This window comes from Doryrhamphus excisus, chromosome 16 (assembly GCF_030265055.1).
Source record: "Doryrhamphus excisus isolate RoL2022-K1 chromosome 16, RoL_Dexc_1.0, whole genome shotgun sequence".
Taxonomy (NCBI): Eukaryota; Metazoa; Chordata; class Actinopteri; order Syngnathiformes; family Syngnathidae; genus Doryrhamphus; species Doryrhamphus excisus.
In genome coordinates, this window is record NC_080481.1 from 10,583,987 (window position 1) to 10,610,990 (window position 27,004).

At 41.5% G+C, this 27,004-nt stretch overlaps 1 protein-coding gene across 2 annotated transcripts in view; it reads left to right on the forward strand.

The window, feature by feature from the left end:
• The window catches only part of zranb3 (zinc finger, RAN-binding domain containing 3), a 65,462-nt gene that overhangs the window by 24,901 nt on the left and 13,557 nt on the right, over window positions 1-27,004 (forward strand). For both annotated transcript variants that reach the window (XM_058052377.1, XM_058052378.1), the window contains 8 exons: window positions 1,518-1,637; window positions 1,758-1,937; window positions 2,166-2,342; window positions 2,844-3,279; window positions 9,561-9,839; window positions 14,221-14,339; window positions 17,656-17,760; window positions 24,390-24,532. In XM_058052377.1, the coding sequence (XP_057908360.1) occupies window positions 1,518-1,637; window positions 1,758-1,937; window positions 2,166-2,342; window positions 2,844-3,279; window positions 9,561-9,839; window positions 14,221-14,339; window positions 17,656-17,760; window positions 24,390-24,532 (1,559 nt within the window). The remainder of the gene's footprint in view (window positions 1-1,517; window positions 1,638-1,757; window positions 1,938-2,165; window positions 2,343-2,843; window positions 3,280-9,560; window positions 9,840-14,220; window positions 14,340-17,655; window positions 17,761-24,389; window positions 24,533-27,004) is intronic.

Sequence of the window (27,004 nt, forward strand, 5' to 3'; positions counted from 1 at the left end):
TCCTACCCCTCCATCTGGTACTTTTACAATGAGTAACTGTTACATTTGTTCACTTCCTGCTTTCCATAATACAGTTTAAGGTTATTATTTTTTTTTTTAAATAATGCACCTCGTACCGAAGTACCAGGTGATATGACCATACAATGACATAATGGGTACCATAGTAACTGTCAATATAGTGATATATATCGCACATCATGACTGATTACTAATAAACCATGTGATATAAAACCCCTGGCATGTTTTAAACACAATTCCAAAACCTGACACCTTCCTCTTTCCTCACACTGCATACATCTTCTGACTCAAAAAGTAAACTTTTCCTTCCACGACTTCTCTCCCAAGGCGTAATTCACAAGTCGTCACGAGCAAACAGCATCACTTAGCTCAGCGCTGGCAACCAGCGGGAGGGTTTGAGTGTGTGTGTGCGGCATAGGTCGAGGAGGTGTTGGATGTACGTAATGCAAAACGACAATGTGTGATAACACCTTTGTCTGTGAGACGCTGCTTCCAGCGTGTTCTCACTCACCAATTAATACAGTGGGGCTAAATAAAGGAGTCCTCTGCAACAGATTGCTGTGAGAAGAAGTGGAGTGACTGTGTCTCATTGCTGATCACATGAATTTTTTTTTTTTTTCATAGTAAACCACATTCCACAGAAAAGCACAGGTGTCGGAACAGCGGGTTATTTTCGGAATGATTCATGGCCTTGAGATGTTATTGACAGCAGACGGATGCTTGGTTGTGACCTTTAACCATGAGAAGTCAAACTGGCCTCTCTGTTACTTCCTAGCGAGCTAGCGCTTGATATTCTTGTAACTTCAGTTACATTTACCATGCATGATGGAGCTGCACAGTGTGAACACGCAGCAGCTCCGCATGACCCAAGGACCCAAACAAAAGAAAATAGCACTCGCTATGGTGCATTAGCGACTCAGCCAAGTTGTGCTTGAATGAACTCTCAGCTGCTGCTCTCTTTGTTTGCTCCAACAAAATAGTATTGTCTATTGCTGTTAATTCATCACTATCCCTCCACTTAGTTTTGTTCATTTGCACGTCTGTCACAAAAACATCTATAATACAAAGTACATAATAATAAAATGCTCGCCGCAAACCTTCACTGCCATTTTCAGCAATTGTAAAAGCTTTTATTAAAATCCAGGAAGGGTGTGCACAACTCGGGTCACACAACATCCCTACAATTGCGTTTGCATGTTTCTCTTTCAAATGCCAGGTCTGTCTAGTAAAATAGATCTTTGATCTCAATGGGACTAAAATGGATAAATAAAGGGATAAGTAAAACTAAATGAATAGAATGCATAAAAAACATGTCTGGCAGACTGTATGCTAGTGTTTGAAAATAGGAATTATTATCTTGACAAATAAAAACTTGGAGTTTGAAGCTGGTACTACATGTAGTACATGTAGTACAAACATTGGTGTCATAGGCAGATGCAAGAATTCGCTGCATATGTTCTCTTTAACATGTTTTGTTTTGTTTTTTTACTTCTGCACAGGCTGGTTATATTCGTATTGATGGAAGTGTGCCATCCTCTGAGAGAATCCAATTAGTTCATAAGTTCCAGAATGACCCAGACACAAGAGTAGCCATCCTAAGTATCCAGGCAGCTGGTCAGGTACGCACTCATGCTCAAAAGTACACACCCTGTAGTGCAGTATATTTCCTATCTGTGTGTGTTTGTGATATTCATTTCTAAGGAGGCTTTTTTGAGCATGCATGTTCGTGTCCTCACCAGGGATTGACCTTCACCGCTGCGAGCCATGTGGTGTTTGCCGAGCTCTACTGGAACCCTGGGCACATTAAGCAGGCTGAGGATCGAGCACACCGAATCGGGCAAACATCGTCTGTCAACGTTCACTACCTCATCGCCAAGGGTACCTTTGACACCGTCATGTGGGCCATGCTGAACAGGAAGGTACGCCGATATGGCCGATTGCTTCTATCATTACTGTCTGCTTGGAGTGGAGACACTCTTACTTACATATGCAGACATGCTATAGGAGCTAATAGTAGATAATGGACTGTGGGGGATAATTGAATACAATTCCATGGAACGATTAATAGAATTTATGTTGCAAATGTTGGTCAGTGTATGCTTCTGATAGTGTTTCGGCTTTGGACATCTACAATGTTGTCTTTAAAGGAAACAGTAACGGGCAGCACTCTGAATGGAAGGAAGGAGTACCTGAAGGCCGAGGAAGGAGACAAGGACACATGGGACTTCCTTAACTTTGCCAGTGCATGGACGCCTAGTGAGATGAGACTTCCTTTGGAGGCAAATACTGGACTGACTGCAGATGATGACGTGTACTTCACTCATGTGAGAAATTTTACTTGATTCATTTTACTTGACAAATTCACATTAAAGAGTATTTTTCATTGACATATTTAGCTGAGTAATGATTTAGAATAAGATTTTTGTCATTTTTGAAGAATACATAGTCAGAAGCACAACATTTTGGTACAACAAAATGGTATGATTAGGGGAAAAAAATGCTTCGGAAGTGGTGCTTTTGGTCCACTGTGCAAAATCCATGATCCATATGGGGCTGCGGGGTGTGTTTGTGGCATCAGTTTTTTTTTCTGAGTTGAAAATAATGTTACTGTCAGACAAACCAACAGCGTAAAAGCTGCGTCTGGGCTTTAGACTGCTGTAACCATTCATCATTTGTCACCAGGTGGTGAATTGTGTTTTTGTGTGGCACCAAGATATAATTATGTCAGAAAATGTTGCTTTTGTATGCAGTGATGAGGAAACATGCAGCTGGGATAAATGTTGCAGTTGGATTGATGCTAAGGTGTTTTTTTTTTTTCCTCTTAGTTTGAAAAGGAGAAACAGCATGATATTCGGAACTTCTTCTCTCCGGGTGCCAGCAAGGAGAAGAAGAGAAAAAGAATGCAAGATAAAGAGTCTTCTTCCACTTCCTCCGAAAACAATAATCCTGCAACTGACAGTGGAAGAAACTCTGAGAGAAAGACAGAAGAGAAGGAAAAGTCTTCTTCTGAAACATCTGTCACAGATGACGAGAACTTCTCTCCGCATTTGAAGAAGCTCCGGGCGTTGCAGACCAGCCCGAGCCGAAAGTCTGCGTCCATGGGGAAGAAAAGGTTGGCGCAGAGGGGTAGCACGTCACTGTCAGAGTTGGACCCTTCCACACAGACGTGGGCCTGCGGGGCATGTACGTACTCCAACAGCGACCTGATGCCTTACTGCGAGATGTGCGAGTGGCCACGCTCTTCTTCACGTGTCACATCAGGTAGGACAGACCCACACTTACTTTCTTCACTTTTCTCTCTGCCATATCAGTCTGTTGACACGCTATTTTTAAGCAGCATTTCAGAATAAGGTGAAATGATTGGAGACCGGCTAGCCATTTTCTGAAATAGCTCAGCCGGGGAGAGAATATTGGCTCGTTCACATTCTCCCTTTCTCTGCTGATGACAAATTCTCAGTATAATTCTCACCTGTCAAACCGAGAGAGCAAGAGCGTTGCAAATGTCTGGCACAAAAGTTGAGAAACGATGAACTGGTTCTCGCTCACATGTCAGACCGTGACTGAGCTACATCTGTACACGGCTCGAAGAAATTCTAAGCATTCTCATCAGTAGAGGCATTTGAACAGTGGCAGTGCATCGTGTACGACATCATTGTTAGAGATGAACACACACTAGCACACAAATCAATGTTGCGAGTATGCAGTTACAGACCATAACATTAGAGGCCTAGGAAAAAAATGGTGCAAAGTTGATGAATCATATCAGGGAGAAGAAGCCACTACATGACGTAGGCAGATGAGACAATTCAATTGTTCATAATAAATGTTTCCTACCATAAAGTAAGTTGCATACATTTTTACATTATTTCAATGATATATAGCCTACCTCAGAACCTTTTTAAATGAAAGGAACAAATTTTTACCACCTGTGACATTTATTGCAAAACAACAGCCAACTCTAATAAACAACAGCTTACAGCCAGCACTCTAACAACATTTAGGAAAATAGAAAGTGTATCAAATTTATAACAACATAACTTTATGAACATCAACAAATGTATAAACCTTATCAAGCATTACTCCAAGGTTTTAAAACTTCCCTGTATTGATCTCGATCTCTTCCTGTCGTTGGTGTGTTCTCTGATTCTTCTGTGAGAAAGTCCAGAATTAGCATTTTACTCGACCATATTCGGGGTTGCAGCTTTTGAATGGTGTAGTGATATAACGTATGTATGTTGGGGTCATGTGGTGACTCTAAACCAGGGGTGGGCAAACTACGGCCCGGGGGCCACATCCGGCCCGCCAAGTGTTTAAATATGGCCCGCACGTTCTTTCCAAACTTAACATACAACCTGACATCATGGCTTTAGCCAACCTTTTGATGGTTTAGGTAGTTTTTTTTTAATCAATTTGTTTATTTGATGTGATCTGCTGTTTACAAAGTGCTCCTGAAAAAAGGACACAAGCACATATACATAGCAGGTTGCATGACACTTACAGATACAATCATTCCAGGTGGACTGTTAGAATTATATGCGTAAAATATATAGTCTGGCCCCCTGTCAATTTTGTTAAATCAATGCGGCCCGCGAGTCAAAAAGTTTGCCCACCCCTGCTCTAAACTGTATGATTGTCTATATGTGATTGGCTTGTGACCAGTCCAGGGTGTACCTCAGCTGCCTCTCACCCAAAGTGGGCTCCAGCATAGTTAGATAATGTAATCTAGTACAGTGATTTTCAACCACTGTGCCGCGGCACACTAGTGTACCTTGAGAAACCGTCAGGTGTGCCGTGAGGAATTTTCCAATATTACTTTTTATAATTAACATTTATTAATCATCATTTGCAAATATTATGTCAAAAGTATACATGGACCCAAATATTCCAATTGCATTTGGTTTATTTGCTCAAACGGAAAGAATTGAACAGGGATGGAATATTCCTTTAACCAATCCGATTGCGGTATCTTGTGCCAACGGAAAGTTGTAAGACTGCGTTCTTCTTCGTGGTGTTTTTCTTCTTTTGTTTATTGGCGGTTGGCAAGCAGCTTTCGTGTGCATTAGCGCCATCTGTGAAACAGAATCTAAACACTTCTATACTTTATTCACAAGTGCAGTTTTATTAAAAAAGAAAATATATATCTATATAAAACATGTCCTGAGTTTAATTATAAAATATTAGCAAGATTGAATTTGATCTTTTCCTGTTTAAATTTATCCCGGGTGTGTTCTTTCAGCGCATGCTCAGATATGACGTAACACGCGGATCCAGACGTTCTTCAGTTTTAAAAATGGAGGCCAGCAATCGGCACTGGACTAAGCAAAGTTTGTTTTTGATTCAAACTAAATTTCAAGACTGGACAGACGAAAAACTGGCAATACGGAGTTATTCCAACAAGTGAAAGAAAAACTTGGGGAAGTCACGTGATGTTGATGTTTACGTTTTACGGGGCATGCCCTCTTGACTATTCTGGTTGATTTTCACGGCGCATGTAGACAAGAGATTGAAATATTCCTTGGATATATTCCTTGGATATATTCCTATGGATACCATTGTTTCCCAAAAGGTCATTCGGAAAGAGAAAAAGTGGTCATGTAAAAACGTGGCTACTGTGGAGTGTCTGTGGTGTAAAGACTGGCATAGCAATGTAATATTGGTCCGTGTGGCAACACCTACCTTGTTCCTCCCATAGACTTATTGATGCACGTGTGAGGTCGTGGTGACATTTTGTAACATTTTTGGTTAGTGGTGTGCCACAAGATTTTTCCAATGTAAAAAAACGTGCCGTGGCTCAAAAAAGGTTGAAAATCACTGATCTAGTATGCTGTCCACATATCTGTAGGTGTGTTTTGTGATCTGTTCCCATCTGGATGCAACTATTTACGTTCCCGTGTGGACAGGGCTGAAAAGAAGGAGATTCAACCTTATTTTTTTTTTATTTGATATGAGCTGTCTATCCATCCATCTTCTGCCTGCCATGTGTTAGGTGTAGAAACTCTGGATTGTGCATCTGGATGGAGAAAGGTGTCTGATTCCAGATGGCAACAACAGCAGCCTTCATTAGTTGGACACAAATTGAACAATGCTGCAGCATATATTTTGTAAGGGAGATTTGTTTTTAATTAAACTGTCATGCATTACAGCTCACCTGGTATGACAGAATGTGATCTCAGGTGGCTTCGTTAGAAGATTGTACTTGTAGAAGAAGATTAGGATGGAATTTGATGTTTTATAACAGTCTGATGTCATGCTCTGCTTCAGTTCTTGCAGAACACCCGCCAAAGTACCCCATGTGAGGAGGTGTTGTCCTTAATCTTGCGCTGTCCACGTCCTGTTTTTATGTCCTGTTCTTGTAGCGCTTAATGGCTCTGACTGGTTGTATATTTAAATATTTGCTACGCAGCACTTTCATCATCTTTGGTAAATGTTTTTCTTTTTGACTCCCTGCAGACTCCAGAACAATCAATTTCCTATTTAGTACAACGTCCTAATAGGCTAATTGACTCATGCACACTCGTGTTTGTGGCGTGGTTTTCGTGTTAACTCAAAACTCAAATTTGAACCCTCATCAAGACAATAATAGGGTTCTCGTTTGCGGATGAAACAAGGGATTTGATTGGGAAAGTCGTGTTAAGGCCTTGCAGGATTTCACCGCTAACATCTTCCTCAGTGGGGACGGCGCAACACAAATTGAGCCGTCTCTCTTGACGGTCTCGCTCAGCTTGTTAAGGAAGGGGGGGCAGCAGCGAGGCCAGGTGCCCAGAGACTTGTGTGACATTTGAGAAAGTCGTCCTCGGACTGGCCTTTTGAAGAAACAAGTCACAGGCAGGAAAGATAACTAATTAGCCCATTGCGGAATCTCAGTACTTGTTAGGTTTCACACCTCAACTTAACAAATTATGTGAGAGGATGTGATTTAGCTTTCGGAAAAAACATCTAAACATCAGTATTTGAGCAAAAGAAAGTACAGTAGAAGATACTACATTGTATGAACAAAAGTCATCATTTAGTTCCTGTCTACTAAGTTCATTATAGTTTATCTACAGCAGAGATTTCTTCTTCTTTTTCTTCTTAGCCTTTCTATTTTGATCTATGCATATTTTTTGAATTTCTGGTACTGTTTGATTAGCTCATGAAATACACTAACCATGCATGCATGTTAAGCCATTAAACATATGGCAGTAACAGAAGAAAGAGGAAATGAGTGCGGCATGGACACTGAATGAGTGAGACATTCAAGGAAATAAGATAAAACGATGAAGACTCGAGTTTCACTGTCTCATGGGTGTGGGTATACCTGATTCACTTTAGTGAACGACTCATAAGAACTCGAATAAAACGGAAGCTCAATCAAGCAATTTCTTATAGGGGTGTCCCTTTTTCACTTGCCTTTTTCATATCCTTGAGTATCGCCTGATACCAATATCAATTTGATTCGATATCAGCACAAATCATACAAACTTGTATTACTTACAATCTGATACTTGTTCTTGTTCTGATATCAATATTAGAAAGGGACACCCTTAATTCCAAATCACTACATTCTTAAAGTGAAGCTCTCTTTGCTGGTGTGACTGAAAATTATTTACCTCTCATTTTAACACGTTCCACTATTTTCCCGATATTATCAGGGCTCTACATTAAAAACAAAAACGACTTGCCCATGGGGAATCCTTAAGGTGAGAACTACTTGCTCGAACTTGCCCCCTGTAAAATGAAACGACTGCCATAATGATATCATCTCATTTTTGTGGCATCACATGAGAATCTCAAATAAAGATGAAATGATTATCATTTCTTGTGGTTGTTTTCCTACATAGATCATGACGTTACATGGAAATCTGGATTGTCAAGAGACTTCTAGGCACTTTGCCTTTTATAAGTTGTGCACCATAATGAAACATTATTGAATAGACACATTTGTGTACTAGTAAAGTGTTTTTAATCCAGAAAAAAATGCTCAATGGTCAAACAATAATTTGTGAAGCAAAGGTGAGAAAAAATACACAGAGAAATGGAGCCGCTAGATTTTGTAGCTTGTGCAAAATCAGCACTTGGTATTGGATCTAATCGGTGGTGTTTCATTGTGACCACTTTAAATTGTCACAGGAATGTGATTCACTCACCTGTCCCATCATTTCATTTGCTGCCGCTAATAAAATACTCATTTAGGAGGCACTGTTTCATCACTTTTTGGTGTTTTCCTTCAGAAGTTGTTGAAGAATTAGACCATGTTGGCAGGGACGCCATGATAAATGTTTTCGTAGTCAAACGATCGCTGATTGGTTGATCGCGAATAAGAACGGGTGTGGGTAAAACGCGGAATGTCGATTGCGGACCGCGGTCCAAATAAACGATTCTGATTGGTCCGTTTCAAGATTTGCAAAGATTGGTTTGCAAATTACCACCAGAATTACGCAGTCCGTGTTTTACCAACACCCAACAAGAACCGCTTTAAAAAAAACTCTTGGCAGTATGGCATGCCAAAGTGCACTTATTCCCGACGGGAATATCACTGATTGGATTTACTTGCCCGAATTTTGTTTTAACTTGCCCCGGGCCATCGGTACATCGTTATTGTTGAGCCCTGATTGTAACTTTCCTAAAAAAAAAAAACATCAGTCCACTCCGCAACATCAGCAAAATACATCTTGTAGTGGGACCACAGTGGGGTTCCGCACTGTATGTATCTTGGGTTTGCTGTTGAAAAGAGCAGAATTTCCCTTGTTTTTCCTCATTTTCCGTTATTTTCAAGTGCAAATGTTGATAGGTGCTGTATGTATGAATTGCTTTAAACATGGCCCTTAATGACACTCAATTTACACATACTTAAATTCCAAAACAAACATTTGAGACTTGTCATTGTAGGTGTCATTTGGCCCATTTTGTTCACTTTCCTTGGGTCTGTAAATGCTTATGACATAACAATTGTATCCATTAACATTTTTAGTGTCTTAAAATCTTAAAATCCTTCCTGATCTTTTATTTCCCGGTGTGACATTATGATAGTGCGTGCCAAAGCAAGTCACACTGCAGAACAAGTTTGATATTTCAAAGGGTGTCCAAATGAGCTCGATAAGCCTGCCATGATCACCTGGGCAGAGCACTGCACAGATGTGGCAATTACTTGGATTGTTTTGTTAATGTTGATTGCACATCCACGACAATGTAGGAGAGCAATTAGGAAAACAATGTGGCATAATGATCATTCACTCTCGATGCAAATTGCATTCGACAACTTTGCTGTCAAAACAAGATGGACAGTTGTTGAAAATGTTTCAGGCAGGCCAAAGGTTGTAGTACAGTTTTTTTTGTGCTCTTCCACAGACCTCCACCAAAATTGGCTTATTGTGTTCAATACTCTTTAAATTGCACTCAGTTTGTTTAATTAGTTTTCCTGCGGAAATCTACACCCTCTTTCTTCAAAGGACAAGGTCATGTGTTTCTAACATACTGTATGTTAAAACACATTTATGACAGTATGTTGTAATTAATGACAAATTCACGGCAGTCTCTTTCATCATGTTTCTCTGTTGCCTCAGAACCATCCGGGCCTCATCTAACACCTTCACCTGAAGAAGAGAAAAAGGCGTGTGATGCCCAGTCCAGCACCAACAGAGGACCGCAGCTCAGCCTGGAGAGGTACCAAGCTTCTATATCGTACAAAGACAAACAGAGCAAGGAGGAGGAGGACAAACAGAAAGAACGAGATGCAGAGGGGGAGGACAAGCGGCAGCTCAAAGGCAAACAATCAACGAGAGAGCGAGGTGGCAGCGGCGGCACAAGCGGTGGCAGCTGCGTCCTCTCTGACCACGCTAACGGTAATCCCACCTGCAATCTTCGCCTTTTCATATCTGTGAAAATTGGCCGGTGCTGCCCATATAATGCTGTTTAATTTGATCATGGCAAACCAATAAGGGACTATATCTCCTTCCATATGGGTCTGGGTGTTATTATTCCTCTTATTATGAGTGTCTACTTGGGGATATTGCCTATTTCTGCACACAGGACTTGAAGGAAGATATTGAATAAAATCTAACTCATCTCCAAAGTAAATCTTGTCTTAGTTGGTAGCGGAAAGTTGTATGTAAAGGTTGAGGTGACCAGCAGGGAAGAAGCGTGATTAGCTGCTTTTATTATTATTATTATAAAGTACACACAGGTTTAATATGGTGCACCGACCAGCTACTTTACTACGTATATACACTCTGTACTGTACATGCATAAAAAACAGCACGGTTCTCACGGATGGGAATAGAAGAGTGTGCTTACAGGGGTCTCAAACTTGTGGCTGACATCAAAATGTTGTGTTAGTGTGGCCTGGGATCTTGAGCCCCACAGGAGATGATGAGCTTGGTTCAAGGAACAGGCTCTTTAAAGAGGGTCCAAAAATATAACAACACCACCACCACCGACTTGCATATTTGTTTATATGTTACTTATAACAGTTTCAGACAAGAGACTGAACAAAAAAATACAATTTGGAGACTTGTTTGGCCTGGAAAAGGGGGAGTGGCGTTAATGGCTGTCTCTTGTTAACAGCTCGGTCGTGTTACACCCGCATTCATGCAATCTCAGAGAAGCTCATGTCACCTTGTCCTGCGTTGGAGTGCTACGTGGGCTGTGGTTTTGCATGCTGAAACCAGGCAGCGGGTGAAATATTGTACGTTAAAATGCTCAATACAATACAATACCCCGCCAGGGTAGACAAACACCTTCAATTGGGTCAGAGACAGCCAACACTGAACTCGCGGTGAACTTGTCACACAGTGACAACACAAACTAGTTCATATCCGGAAGCATCCCCAGCGGCACTACAATGTACAGCAGGGGTCTCAAACTCAATTTACCTGGGGGCCACTAGAGCTAGGGTCTGGGCAAGGCTGGGCCGCATCAGGTTTTCCAAAAAAAAAAAAAAAAAACGCATTTATTAAAAACAGAAAAATATACAAACTTTTTCAGTGCTTTGGTTCCGATTTTCTACAATAAAAGCTCTGATAAAACATTCCACTGTTCTCAAATATCTTAATTTTGATTTTTCTGCACAAAATAAGATGAAAAATAAATAAACAAATCAAGAATAAAGAAAATCAATCAGTAATAAATAAATATAATAATAATAATAAAACACCAAATAATAAAAACTTAAGAAACCACATATAGTTGGTGGGTAGACAAATTATTTTTTTCAGATTAAAATTAACAAAGCATTATTAGAGCCCTGTAGACATGACAAAACACGATATAGTCACATTTATACTCTCTTTATTTACAACATATTGCGCAACTGCTGGGTCTTGAGACACATGCTAACTCGCAAACTAGAGAACTAGCGACCTAAACGGTAGCCTTCAAGTTATTTCCTTTAAACTTAAATAGCCAAAAACTTACCACTTCCACACGGATAGGGAGGATAACTATTAACAGTTTAATCAATTTAACCTTTAACATGAACATTAATCAAACGTTAATAATTTTTTCTGGGTACATGATACCATACAGCATCCATATCAAACTTGCGCGGGCCGCACTAACATTAAACTTTCATATCAAGGCGGGGGCCTCAAACTAGTGTCCTGCGGGCCACATTTGGCCCGCGGGCCGCGTGTTTCCACCCCGTCTCGACCGCCAGCGGAACGCATCTAAGTTGAGTTTCAGCCCCGTTTTACACAGAAGGCCGCAGAAATTGTCACTCCCTGCAATCATTTGTCACTCTACCCGAGTCACACCCCCAACAAACAAATGGTTAAGGTGAGCGTTTTTCGAGCATCTCCAGGGGAGAGGAAAAAGTCTCCTTGTTGGATCAGAAATAAAGGAGGCACATCCCTTTGGACATTCCTTGGTCACAGCTCATAGTCATCCATCTATCATGTAGCTATTCAGTTTGTTTGTTGCATGCCGCCGCCAGTCTGTTTCCGGCAGCACGAGTTTAATATGAAACACAGAGGTTGTCCAATAAAAGTGACCTATGGGGTCAGGAGCGGCGGCTAATGATTTCCCTCTACCTGCCCGAGGTTTTCGGAAGCCAGCCACAGAGCTGTCAGACGCTCCCGCCTCTTGATTGCTCTGAGATTACTTTCCTCACAGCACGCACAAGCAATCACTCCTTCCCCAACCCACTGCCTTGCACGCTCTGCTGACTGTCGGCTCAGCGATCTGCATGAGCCCAACATTTATACGCAGATTCATGTTTTTCGGATGTTAGTTCAAACGCTGCAGCAGACTCTGCTACACCTAACTTCTCCGCTCTTGAAGTATGCAGTCGGATTTTTTTTTTTCATCTTTTTCTTTCGGCGTTGCAGAAGATAAGATGACTCAGTCCAATTAGGCGTTGTTTTCTTTGCCTCGCAGTAAAATAACAGATAAATCCCAAGGCGTGTGATTTGAAGGCACTGTTCATACTGTGCAAGTGACAGTCTAATAAGACGGCTTTGTAAGATGAATTGCCCCCATCAAATAAATAGCCCACTTAATGCAGCTTGCGTGTTCTGCCACTGCAAACAGCCGATTGGGGAAGGGGGGGAAAAGAGGGGGGGGGGCTGCTTACAACAAATATCAGGTGCACACAGTGAAGCTGTTAGGTTGCATTACAGATGAAGGAGGACAGCTGGCTGGAGTTTTATTTTGTAAGGCCAAATAGGTTCCCTGTCTTGGTACTGTATTTTTAACATTAAGTCGTCCAATGACAAGGCTTGGAGCTCACGCTAACACCGATGAGGGAAAATTGGACATTTGGCCAAGTCACTACAGTAGAACTGCTAGCGACACCTCGGTTTCAGAATTTGTATTAAAACCACACCGTATGTCATAATTGCACTTTAAAATAGCAGCTTCAGAATATCTCCTGTATAACCTTTAACATGTTCAAGGATATGATATTTGTCCTTGATGACCAAACGTGGCCAATCTAGGCATTTTACAATCTCTAATTATGCTTCCTTGATGATGGCTTTCCTTTCTTTGAAGAGGAAGCCTTACCCTCAGGAGACACAATGCGGGGCAAAATGTTGACGAAAAAATAACAAAGGTGATGTTTTCCTTCATCAGTGTATGAGCACGACTATGTATTCTACTGTGTGTAGGCAAGTAGTTTTAATGGGGTATTTGTATAGTATTAATAATTCACAGGAGTGTGTCATAAAGTGAAGCCTGTATTAACATTTGTCATATTTTTTTTTACTCTTTTTCTCAACTTAACTTTCAAAAATGGAAAAAAAAATCTTCACTGCTCTTTTAAATGCTGTTTTCAACCTACACGGACCCCGGTGGTCACGTCTTCAAGCTACCAAACTGGCTGTTTATGGATGAATTAGTGACATCAGCCAGCGAGCAAGTCAATTGGACACTCATGCACACTCACGTGCACGCACACATACACAGACAAGGCCGCCACGGGGCCACGTGAAGTGATTTAAAGCAAGTATTATCAGTGTCTTGTAGGTCATTGTCTAAATGAAGCGTGGTGGAGCAGCGGCAGTCTCATTTCCACCACCTGACCTTTTCTTGCTCGATGCTGGCAGGATGAGCAAGTTACATTGCTGACAGTAATGACCTGCTCTCTCTCCTCCTTCCCTTCCCGTGTTCCGCTCATTTTATCACTCGCCGTCGCTTTGCCTTTTGGGCTGTTTTTCACCAAATGGCCGCATGAACTTGTTAAACATAAATTGGGCGTTTTTTGTCCAACAAATGGGCTTTCTGTGGCTGTGCAGGATTACACAACAATAATAAAACATTTGGTGAGATATAGTAGGTTAATTTTAAAATACCATGGGAGCTGTTAGCATGTTAGCATTTTATGTAATTGCATAATGTCAATATGCAAATACACACATGACACTATAGCACTTCCTAGGGGTTTTCGTTACAGAGTGCTATCTTGCGAGGTGCTAGCAAGCTAACTTTTAGCATGTTTACATTGTATCTAATTTATTCATGTCTAAAGGCTAATACATACATGGCATGATGTAGGGACACTATAGGACTGCCTAGGCATTTTTGTTATTTTTGTTTTTGTTATTTTTGAGTGCTATCTTGCCAGGTGCTAGCATGCTAACTCTTAGCAGGTTAGCATTTTATCTAATTTCTATTTGGTGATAGCTCTACTATAGGATATTACTTCTGGTTTCAATTTGATGAGCTGTGGTGTAATCTATATATTATATCGTATATGAATGACTGACTGAAAGTATTTTCTTCTTCCAGAACCATTAGCTAATGCTAATGATGCTAACGGTGATACCACCAATAAAGCTGATCCTGCATACCCGGGCCTGCAGTTCTGTCCCAGCCAGTACACAGACCGAGTATATCTCTATGATAAGGTAGACCAGAAATTTCTTTTTCAGAATTCAGAATGTTTTTGGAGTTATCTGATGAGTATTGTTTTTAACTCAGCACAAATGTGTCACAAATTATCAAATGTAATGAGTGTGCCATTAATGTTAGCACTAACCGTGTGGTCGTTTTGTATTTTTCACAAGGAGAGCCAGTTTGAGTCATTTAACATTTTGCTTTCTCATAAAGATTGAATGAAAATAATATGCGAGCTATATTTATGGCATAAATTTAATATTACGTTCGCCCTTTCCCAAACTTTCCCTGTAATTGCTTGTGTAGTTCTTGCATCGTCAAAAGGTGGAGGTTAATGAGATCAGTTGGACCTAAGAATCTTTAAGCTGATAAACCAAAGCCACTGAGAACTGAAACGATAAACCAAATCAAGTGTGATATATAATCAGCAATCAGAAGGAGCGACCTTTTAGTATCATTATTTCCTTACAACCAGTAATGTTTTCGTTTAACCACACGGCCACCAAAGAGTGCAAGATCATAGTGTTTTTGTCACTGTGTTATAGCATTGCTTCATGCAGTCTTCAGAAGAAGACAGACTATTATTTAACCCCGGTCTGATGCTGATTACACTCCTGTGCATTCCTAGCACTTGTCTTGAGTGTCACTTGCCAACGGAGACCGGTATCGATCGCTCTTTGATACGCAACCCTTTTGTTTCATTCATGAGGGATCAAATTCCTTCCCTACTAACGTAGATAAGAGATGAGAGGGTTTTACGTAAAGGGGACCAATGTGTTGAACTGAATCACCAATGCTATATTACCGTGACGGCAATAGACAAGTGTCATGTGCGCCTGGCTGAGACGATAAGCTGCCGAGATAAATGTTCCCCGCTGTCGTTTAAATGATAAACTGGAGGAGTTCTGCCTGGAAAGATGTCACATTGGGATAATCCTGGAGCAGGCACACCAAATTCCCATGGGGAGGGAGTTGCTAGATTCACAATCAAAGGAAGATTTATCACCAGGATTTGAGTGAGAAATATTGAGAGTATTAGAAAATTGATGTGCATTTTCGACACATCATAGGGTTATTTTAGTCGGTGCCCCTGCTCTCGGGTGGGTAGTGTGTGAGATGACAGGAACGTGCTATGTCAGGATGACACACATGCAACGCTCAACTTAAAGGAGGACCGATTATGCTCATTTTTCGTCCCTTTGTATTGAGTTGTGGACTCCTATAGAGCAGCTACACTCAATAAACAGCACAAAAAGTGTTATAGATCTTCCAGAATCTGCACCTATTCACCTGTATTTCTTTGGATTTTGTGTCTCTCGTGAAAACGGTCTGTTTTAATGTCCCCCACTCCGCCGTGCTTAGTCACACTCCAGCATGCATAGAAACACTTCTGGTTTTTGTCGCTAACTTTATAAGAGTTGATAATAAACAAGTTGATGATATCTTTTTTTAAGTCGGCTTTCAGCATACAGCCATATGTGTTGAATCCCGAATCCGATCCGGAAGTAGAGACTGTACAATCAGAGGTTACTTCAAGATGTCTCTCCATGATAAGCATCTGTAACCGAATGTGGCCACTAATTGTGGTGGGAAACAGCTATTCGCAACCCCGCTTCCTGTATGCAAGCACTTTTGTTCCATGACTTACACAAAATAAACACAGTTAGGACACTCATAAGTTGTTAGTTATTGCCTGCTCAGTCCATTCGACCAAGTAACGTTGGAAAGGTGTTTGCGAGTAGATTAGATTAGATTCAACTTTATTGTTATTGCTCATGGCACTGGTACAGGGCAACAAAATGCAGTTAGCATCCAACCAGAAGTGCAATTTTATAATTGTACTGGTCCATGTTCACGAAACAATCCAATGCCGTTGACAGTTTACCATTAGTACCAGTTTACCTTGGTACCATTGGACCAAGCTGGCGAGATGAAAGGATGCCTACTAACTCATTCAAATATATACATACAATCATTTATCTTTCTGTTATAAAATACAGCAACGTTTGCATATTTCAGACATAGTGGCAAATGATGATTAATCATGATCAATTGATTTGAAAACTGTTTAATCATTTGATATATTAAATATGCTAAGACTAAAAAGTGCCACAAAAACTCCAGTAGACATAAAGCACCGCTACTTCTTTGACGCTCCCTGAGTTGAGCGTTTGAGCTCTCACACAATCAGCTGACATCTTCATTGTCCATGAAAGTTTTGTGCCACTTTTGTGGCATATTTGTCCGAATATTTTCCTCAATATCCAAATTAGACGACCTAAAGGACTTTAGACGTAATAGGTTCTACTGTATAGTACATGACTGTCCTTGTCTCAACTCCATAGCTTTCATTTACCACCTCTACTGCTGAAGCGAGCTAAATTTGTGTGGTTGGCATTGTAGCAGCTTTATGTAGCGAGAGCATCTTACTGCTCAGCGTGCAAATTGGGAGGACAGTGCACATCTTTTTTATCCACCAAAAGTCTAATCCTGCTCCATGCTGCTGCAGCACTATCCGCTCTCTGGCTCGCTGTGCCATTTATTTGACCATAATCCAAGCAAACACATGAGCCACTACACATTGAGGATGCTAAGCAGGAAAAACACCCGAATGCTGATTTGGACCTGAATTCCATGCTGCGTGTTATTAACCTTTGGACTTTATCTTTTCTCCTGTCTGTTGCTGTTCTTACCTCGCTCTACTATCTTCACGTCTGAAGTGGCTTTTGCACCTTAACTCCACTATACGTCCCCTGATTTGTTAAATGCACCCAGCGTTTACCAGCAGCCTTTCCTAACCCTCTCCCAGTCAGGTTCACACGGAGGGTACATTTCAAGAGTCGGCCCTAAAAAGGCAATAAGAGGGTGAAATAAATGAATGCTCATTTTTGTGGTTACTTTTTCCACATCGTTATGCAGTTACCGGTGGACCATGATCACTGTGAGCATAATTCATGTGGCTATATTAATTCCCCCATCTCATTAGTGCACATGGACGCTGTCACAAGAGAAACGTCTTCAGTAGTCCACGTCTATTGGAATAAAAAATGCTACAGAGATATCTAATTGGAATTACCGTGGCAACCGACGAAGAGCAATGTGTCCTCGTGGTCATTAAGTACAAAATGACTTAAACTGACTCTTTCACTCATGGCGGCACTTATCTGTGCATGTTAAAAACCAACAAAGCAGATAATGTTGAGATGTTAGCTCTTACTACAAATGGTAGTGATTTTGTCTTTAATAATGGGTACAAAGATGTGGTTGTAATACTCTTGTAACAAATCATCTTCCCTGAGGCCAAGTCTTTGTCTCCTCATTTGTTAGGATGGTGCTCCGTTATACTTGAGCTTCGTCCCCCTGGACATCAAACTAACCAACTGGGACGACCTGCCCGAGGACTTCAGCCAGCACCAGGAAAATCGAATACAGGTCTGCCCTTCCCATGAGGCTGTGTGTGTGTGTGTGTGTGTGTGTCTGTGTCTAGTATGAGCTTTCACATGAATGTGTGTGTGCATGCAAGTGCTCACCCATGGGACACGTGCACACTGCAATTTACTTACCCTGATGTGTCATTTCAGTAAAAGCACCATAAAAAGAAAGTCTGTGTGACTTTCATTCATGCACGTCGGCTTAACGCATTCAACCATATGCTGATGACTCAGAAAAGAATATTTTCCTCCATAAAAAAGTGCATTGTTGTTTATGTATTAGTAATATAGTCACAGTTACTCCCCAGTTAGTGTGTATTTTGCAGTTTACGTTGAAGAGTTACGGCCCTTTTTACTCCGGTTTGTGTACATTTTCTGTTCAGTGTATAAAATGGTGTGTGTCTTGCCGAGTTATTAATCCACTGCGTTTCTCTGCTTTCCTTATCGATCTCAATTGCAAAATAACCCACAATGGAGCCGACCAAATTTGCAAGTGGCAGCATTTACTGAAACTAAAGCCAGTTAGAAACACTACTGAGTTGAAGAAATAACTCGCTTAACACTTATATTTTACAAACTTTCATTAAGCAAAGAAAAGGTCAGTTTACTTTTGTCAGTAAAGGAAAACTGCACTTTTTTGCATTTTTGTCAATCATTCACATTTGTTATGTAAGACACGAACATGCCGCTGAGAAAGACCACTATTAACCCCACCACACATTTTTTTTAAACTTCCAGTGCATAGACGATTGAATGCCCTGAGAATACTTGGTAGGTCATTAAGGTGCATTGAGAACAGCAAAGGACCAAGAATAGACCCTTGCGGGACTCCAGTGCTGTTTGCGTGCATATGTGACTTGACCCCATTGATCGTGTCACATTGTTGTCTTCCCTCCAGGTATAATTTGAACCACTCAAGAGCTTCAGGTGACATATTGAATTGATTTAGTTTCAGAAAAATACTATGATTGACAGTTAGATCTAGGAATACTGCCCCGCATTTCCTTTATCCAGAGAAGCTTTGACCTTCTCAAGCATATGGTTTGCTATTTCTGTGGCATATTTTTGTCTGAATCCAAGCTGTTGTGGATGAAGCAGTTGCTTCAACTGTAAATGTTCCATTAATTGCTCAGCTACGATCTTCTCCAGATCCTTTCAAACAATAGGGAGGATAGCAATGGGCTTCTAATTACTTGATACGTCTTTATCTCCTGATTCATGAACTTGGATAATTATTGCAGTTTTCCAGCACTCTGATTTTGTTTGTATTGACAAGTTCACTAAGCAAGTAATTGGTTCCAACAGAAAACTCAGTAATGTCTTCATGAAGGCAGCATATAAGTTATGTATATGCTTAGATGGATGGAATCACTTCTGTTAGTCATAATTTTCTGTGCTAGCTTGGAGACCTCTGCTTGGTCATCCTTGAGAATTCACGAGAACAAATATTTAATCGTGATTAATCTATTATGTCCATAGTTAACCCATAATCAATAGCATTTCATCGCAGTTGAAAATGTTTGGATCTATAATACGTCAGGATATAAATCTCTACAACAATACCTACATCAAATTTTATGTAAAGAGATGTTAATTATTTTTTAACTACGGGACATTGTTTTATTCAAAAAGTAATATATTCCCACAGCTTTTGAATTTTTAATACGACCAGCGCTTTGTCCCACTTGTTTGACAGTACTTGAACGCACCTTCTGCTGTGATAATTGTGCAGCAAGAGTTCCAGGTGCTTTGCGGATTAAAAAAAAGCAGTCATTACTAATAGCAAACTGCAGGTGAGGAAGTAAAGGTTGGCATTGCTTTGTTTTTTTTGTTGTTGTTGTTTTTACTCCACCGTTTGAGGATATAATGCAGTAGCTTGTTAAAACCCCCAAAAAGTATCTTAAAAAGTAGATGGAAGAGATTAAAAAAGGCAATGTTGGAAAATTTCTGCTTAAGAGTGGAGCCAGCCAAACCAGCTGCTGCCATCTTTCCTAAGATCCTCCTGCAGTTATGCACGCTGTGGAATATTATGTGAAATATACTAAGCAAATGCATAAATTAAAACATTTTGAGCATTTTTAGTCGATCTAGATCATTTACTGCAAGCGAGTGGAGCTGCCTCTTATGTTTCTACAACGTTATTTGACTCACGGTAACGTTACCAGTGGTTGTGAATTGGAGATGACTGCGATGTTTACCACAAAAGGGTCTGCTGACTTAAAGGTCATCCGAAATTCTCAAACAAACAAAGGAAATAGTGCTCATTTTTTTGCATAAAATACATAGAAATTTAGTAGATGTAAGTCAATAGATTTTCAAGATAATAAAGACAAACCCTATTCTCTGTAACCCCCTTAGCTGGGATGTCATACCAGCAAGACGTCCTGCAAGGATGCCTGTCAGCATATTGTTTTCTGTGTAAGGCCTGTAAACATCACAATAATTGTAAGCATATTTTTGGGGAAGTTTTGGAGAAAATGCCAAGACGCTGGAGGGTGCAGTAATGGCACGGCTCACGGTGTTTGTCTTTTTAATTGGACGAAAGATGAAGAAGTTAACGACGAGCTGGACAAAAAAGGTGCCATTGAAGTGCTTGTTGTTATGCTCAGTGCATTCCAATGAAGATTGCTTTGAGGAAGTTTGCAGTGTTGCCAGAGAGCGGGGATACAAACATATACAGACCTGATCAAAGTCTTAAGACCAGTTGAAAAATAGCGAGAATTTTCCTTTTGCACATTTGGATCTTAATGAGGTTTTAAGTAGAGCTACAATATGCAAAAGCAAGAAGGGGGAGTGTGACAAAAAGCGATTTGAAAAAGTAATGTATTGAAAAGAACAGTTAAGCTGAAATGGGCTGTTTATCAGCTGATCAAAAGTTTAAGACTAAAAAAATTCAAAAAAACTCCAGAACAAAAAAAATTCTCAGTAGGACTTGGTAAGGTGTAGCTCCTCCACTGTTCTTGTTAAAGGGGACCTACTATGCACATTTTTCAACCCTTTGTATTGAGTTGTGGACTCCTACAGAGCAGCTACACACAATAACCCGCACAAGATCTTCCAGAATCTGCACCTATTCCAGCTGTATTTCTTGGATTTGTGCTTCCGCCAAAATTGTTTGAATTTATTCCACCCATGGTCCGCCTCCAGGCACACTCCTTTGTGATTGGTGACACACCCAACATGCACCTCTGTGACATCACAAAGGGGCAGTTTGACCACGCTTTTTGAAAGCAAGTGTTTTGAGCCATCCCAAACGTCTTTCAGGTCTCACTTGCAAATCCGCAAACCTCATTATCTGAACATTTGGCATCGTTTAGCATGAGAATACGATATTCTAACTACATTTATAGGTCAGAAAAGTGGAAAAAGTTTAATCGTACATAATCGTGAATTCTAATGGACTTTTTTCTTAACTTCCCTTGCCATCCATCCCATAATGTTCTCTTTGGGATTTAAATCAGGGAAATATGCGGGATGGTCCAAAAGAGTGATATTATTCTCCTTGAAGAAGTCCTTGGTCAATCAACCATGGTGAACTCCATCGTTGTCCTGTTGAAAAACCCAGCTGTTACCACACAGACGAGGGCCCTCAGTCATGAGGGATGCCCGCTTCAACATCTGCATGTAACTTGCGGCTGTTTGACGACCCTGCACCACCTGAACATCCAGTGTTCCACTGAATGTAAAAGCACCCCAGGTCTTGATGGACCCCCTCCCTCCTCCACTGTGCTGGGTAGAAGACATCTCAGGTGGGATCTCCTTGCCATACCAGTAACGTTGGAAGCCATCTGGATCGTCAAGGTTACATTTTTTTCTCATCAGAGAATAGAAGTTTTTTCCACCTTTCAATGTCCCGTGTTTGATGCTCCCTGGCAAAAGTCTAAACGGGCAGTTTTGAACGGGCCAATGAGGTCTTTGAATTTGTCTCCTGTTTTTCAAACCCTCTTCCGGCAGATGCCGTATGACGGTTATTGTGCTGCAGTCTGCACCATGCACCAATCAGGGACTTCATTTGGGCCGAGGACCGCCCTGTGTCTTGATGGACAGCCAATCCTTGTCAGAATTATCCATTTCCCAGTTCCAGAATGTGGGTGATTACCTGATATCTTGTATTCCTTCCATTTTCTATTTTTTCCACCAACAGTGGTCTTTTTCTCGACGAGGTGAGGGTTAGAATTATTGTTGGTTGGCAGGGGATGATATATTATTACAAATGTTATTAAAATATCAATTTTTTTGACTGTTTTGTTACAATATTTTTTTTGCTTTACGGATTATATATTTTTCATCACTATTTCTTCACTGATTGGCTTAGATGGATCACACAATTCCATCTGCTTGATAATCAGGAAGGGGTGTTTAAAATGAAAAGAATGTTGAGGAGGCTCATCCAGTACAAGCAGACAGGCAAGGGAGAGAATGCAGTTTTATGAGCGTCATTACAGGAAGACGGATCATTGCCTCAAACGACCCTGGTCGCCAAACGGCTCACAGTGAATCTTGCAATATGCCACAGCGGTAGCGGGGCCACTGACACACTCCCCACCTGTCACATTGTTTATGTACATTTATAAAGCCAGGGCGTGAGCTGCACCCATTCTCGGGCCCATCATTTACGCCCTGTTTTGCTCTAGTTGTCCACTGAGATCAATACTCGGCAAGCAGTTTAGTGTGGGCTGTAACACGCTGAGGACACAGCCACGCATCAACTCACCCACGCCCTGTTTCGGGGGCAACATATTTCAGGTTAAATATCAGGCATGTCTGTGTGGAGTTTGCATGTTCTCCCCGTGCGTGCATGGGTTTCCTCCCACGTTCCAAAAACATGTTGACTCCAAATTGTCCATAGGTATGAATGTGAGTGTGAATGGTTGTTTGTCTTTATGTGCCCTGTGATTGGCTGGCGACCAGTCCAGGGTGTACCCCGCCTCTTGCCTGAAGACAGCTGGAATAGGCTCCTGCTTGCCCGCAACCCTTATGATGTATCGAAAATGAGTGAATGAATGTCATCTTTCACAGTTGCGGAATTGCCATTTGTGATAAGTATTTTCTGATAGGCGATGTTTACTGTCTGTGAAATGCTTGCGCCATTTCCTAAAAAATCCTGTCTTTTCAGCTCTATTAAAGAGCAGCATTTCTTTCTCTGTGAACACACTCCATTTTGCACTGTTCCTTTGTGTATATATATACTTTGCCAACCAAATATTTCAGTGAGTGTTGACTGTCAGAATGAAGGCTTTGCATCTCAATGAGTATTTTTTTTTCCCCAGATGGGAAAGCTAGGTCAGGTATTCACCTGACCCAGTTGAGGTGGGCAAGTTTGTTTTGTTGCTTTTTATGTTGCTACCACTTTCGAATACATTTGGTATACTGGCTGATTTGCTTTTATGGGTTCACCTTGCTCATTACTCCCACACAGGGGCTGTGGCATTTGGCTTTGCAAGCATCTTTTACTTATCTTATATCTTTTCTAATTTCTACTCCATTGCACTGCTCCTCATGAGGCTGCACTCTTATGCTGTGTGTATGCTAGCGGCCCCGCCCTCCCCACAGAGACAAAGGAACTTTATGACTGGCGAGAGGTCTCACTCTGTTTGCTGTTGTTCTATGAAATGAGTGAACTCTCTTCCTGCCTGTTCGGAGACGAGAAGCGAGGAACATAGACACACATTTACATGGTAATACATAGAGCCTGGCATAATTAGTGAGTTAATTTTCATTTATTGTGTGATTAATTTGTATCTTATCGCAAGACAGAGTAGTCCAGGGTGTACCCCGGCTCTCGCCCGAAGACAGCTGGGATGGGCTCCAGCACCCCCGCGACCCTCGTGAGGAAAAGCGGTAGAAAACGAATGAATGAATGAATGTTCATTTATTGTGTGATTAATTTGTATCTTATCGCAAGTCCAGGGTGTACCCCATCTCTCAACCAAAGTCGGCTGGGATAGGCTCCAGCATACCCTATTGAGGACAAGCGGCATAGAAAATGAATGGATGGATTATCGCAAGACAATGAGAAATCTCATCTAATTTTAATCTTACGAGATTAAACCCCTATTGAAGATGTTTAAGAAGAAAATGATAGCAATTTCATAACCCCATAAAAGTTGCAGAACCCCCGCTGAAGACCTCTGATAGAGATGTTCAGTGGCTCATTGGGTTGGCGGACTGAAGTCTCACAAGATTTGTTGACATTTTGCAGTCTCATTAGAATGTGTAAAGCTGCCTACGTTTGTGATGGTGAACTTGCATAGACATTTACCTGTACTCGCAAGGGTTTGATGGCATAGAATAATATTACCGTCTGTCTACTATTTTGGCAGCAGAAGTCCATCTAAGTTATATAACGCGCACAGAATTGTGCATTTGGATTGTGCAGGCTACTTGTTTTTTTCACGTATGAGTTTTCTTTAAAGGTTTTGAAGTCCATACATCACTCCATCTCAGTCTGATGGGTTTTATATAACTGACTTGAAAGTCATCTCCATGCTGATTGTTTTTGAAGAAGCTACTAAGAACTCCTCAAAGATGGCTCAGACGATCAATTTGTTTTCGATATGAAGTCTCTAGCCCCGTCTCGCCCCAACGTCAAACTGAAAGTCATGCCAAGTGTCAATGTCTCACCTACAGGTTCTACGCTTCGTTCAGGAGTGGAGCGGCCTGGCAGCCATGAAGCAGAAGCTGCTCCGACGCAGCCGTCTCCTCTTCCACAGCCCCACCCTTGGCTTGCAGCAGCTGGCCGCCACTCAGCGACCTCACAACAGCACCAAGAGGTCAGAATCTGACTTAAAACCTTCAAGGAGAAACGCTTGTTTGACTTTGAGGAAACTTTAAATAAATGATCTTTTATAATAGTCCTGCAGGAGTTTGGAGGGCTTATTTATGAATCATTTATCATTGAACAATGACACAGACCTCTGCCAAGGCTGAACACAGATACCCACCTTCTGTCATTAATACTAGGGATGCTCAATATGGCATTCTTAGTGTTGTAGCCTTGTTTGAGCCTGTGTACTGTAAGGGGACTCTGAGTGTTACATTTCAATCCATGGTGTCTCTTCATGTAAATACATCAACCAGGATACCATTAATAATCTCTCAGAGGCTGCCTTCCCGCTAAGTACCAGTAGGGGGTCCTGAAAACATCTGTTGACACCCATTACCTTTTGATGCCGTAGACGGAAGGGCATTAGAAGGGTTTCAGACATAGTTGCAAATGGTGATTAATCAAATTGGTGACAATTTGGAGTCGCCAATTAACCTAGCATGTTTTTGGAATGTGGGAGGAAACCGGAGTACCCGGAGAAAACCCACACATGCACGGGGAGAACATGCAAACTCCACACAGAGATGGCCGAGGGTGGAATCTAACCCTGGTCCTCCTAGCTGTGAGGTCTGCGCGCTAACCACTCGACCACCGTGCCGCCCGCAAATGGTGATTAATCATGATTAATACATTTGAAAACTCTGATTATCTTAAATGTACTCATTTAGTGTGGATAATGATAATGTGGCACATTTCTGAGACAAACTGAAAACCTTGGTTGCTATGAAAGCACGGGTGTTCAAGGTGCGGCCCAGGAGCCTTCTGCGGTCCGTGGCTCATTGTTTCTTGAATGAATCAGGTAAAAACCAATTGCTGCTTCTGAAGTGTAAACCTAAGAACGCTAACTACAGGTAATGGTACAGGTGTAGCGTGATGCTTTGTATCTTTGGCTCCAGCTTTTCACTCTGTGTCATGTCTGTTTCCTGCTGTTACATTGAAGATGGTGGAAGGATTGAAAAACAAACATTTGTAAGTCACAATCCAGTAGGCGATGTGTGAGATTTCACAGGAAAACAAGCTGATCTGTCAATACTAACTGCCCCCAGGCACCATGGAAGGCAGAAAATAAATTGTGTGTGTGTGTGCGTGTATGTGTGGGTGTTTGTGTGTGGGTGTATCAAAGGCTCGACTGAGGCAAGAGAGAGGATCTGATGACTGTTGTACATGTGTATATGTATATTTTTATGGACAAAAACCCACTAATCACAGCTGGGATGGATGGAGCCAGCAGAGTTTGCCAATTATGTGTGTGTTTGTGTGCCTGTTTCTGTGCACACGAGTTTCTCAATTGGAGGAACATGTCTGGGTACGTGAACCTAATCAAGGTATAAGTAGGAGGCAATTGGCCTGGCTGGATGTGATAGCTGTTTGATTTATTCACTAATCACAACCAATCAGGCTCCAGCTCAGGAGCAACACGGCGATCACAGCTCACCTTTGCACCACCGAGACGCTCTGCTTTCACCAGCTCCAAATACTGGATAATGCAGTTTGTTCAGGTCGCCAACACTGTTGATACTTAAATCATTAGCCCCTCATGGAGACTCACAGGGATTTTAAGAGGATTTTAATTGCGTTTGCATTGAGTCTGAGCACACCTCATGCTGAAATGACTGGCAACTTTGTCCATAAGTGGTTCATCACTCCAATGCTTACATTGTACACACATACACTAGAAGCACGACACACAACCTCTGAATTGTTTGGATTCGGAATAAGGTCAGGTTGAGTTCTGCGTGACGTCTTTGATTTGACATCAGATGTGATGGGACAATTAATACAAAAATCGACATTCTGGTTCTGATGGTTACATTAAATAGTGCTTGCTGGTTGCATTGAAATGTGCCTGACACTCTGAAAAACCTGCCTATGTGCTCAGTTCGCCTGTCAGCACAGGGTGCACCAAGACTAGACCAGGTTGAAGCTGGTGATCTTTCAGTGCACCTTTGGCGCGCTGTTTTGTCGTGAAATTTTCACTGCGCGAAGCTGAAAATGTGGACACCTCCCCTGCTGTGCCACCACGCCCATCTCGGTGCAGCCCAGTCTACCAAATTGGCTGGACGAAATTACTGCTGCGGTCCATGGTCCGCCACCTTGAGCTGTGCCACAAAATTAGAGCCCTTTGACAGCAAGTGTCTCTTCCAGGCAAGTGGAAAAATTCCAGAAAGCAAATCCAAAAAACAGGCAGATTGTATCACTTGATCCAATCTCTTGACCGTTGTGCCTTTCTGACTGTGAGGTTGCAGGTATTGTGGGTTTCTAGTCTTCATTACTATGCTGAAGGATAGTTTCTTCTGTAGCGGTGAGACCTCCATGTCTTCACTACTGGTCATCTGGTGCCAAATGCTTTAATTTCCAAAAAACAGCTTGAGTTTCCTGACAGCTGACCTCAAGTGGAGTGAAGCCGTGGCGGGCCATG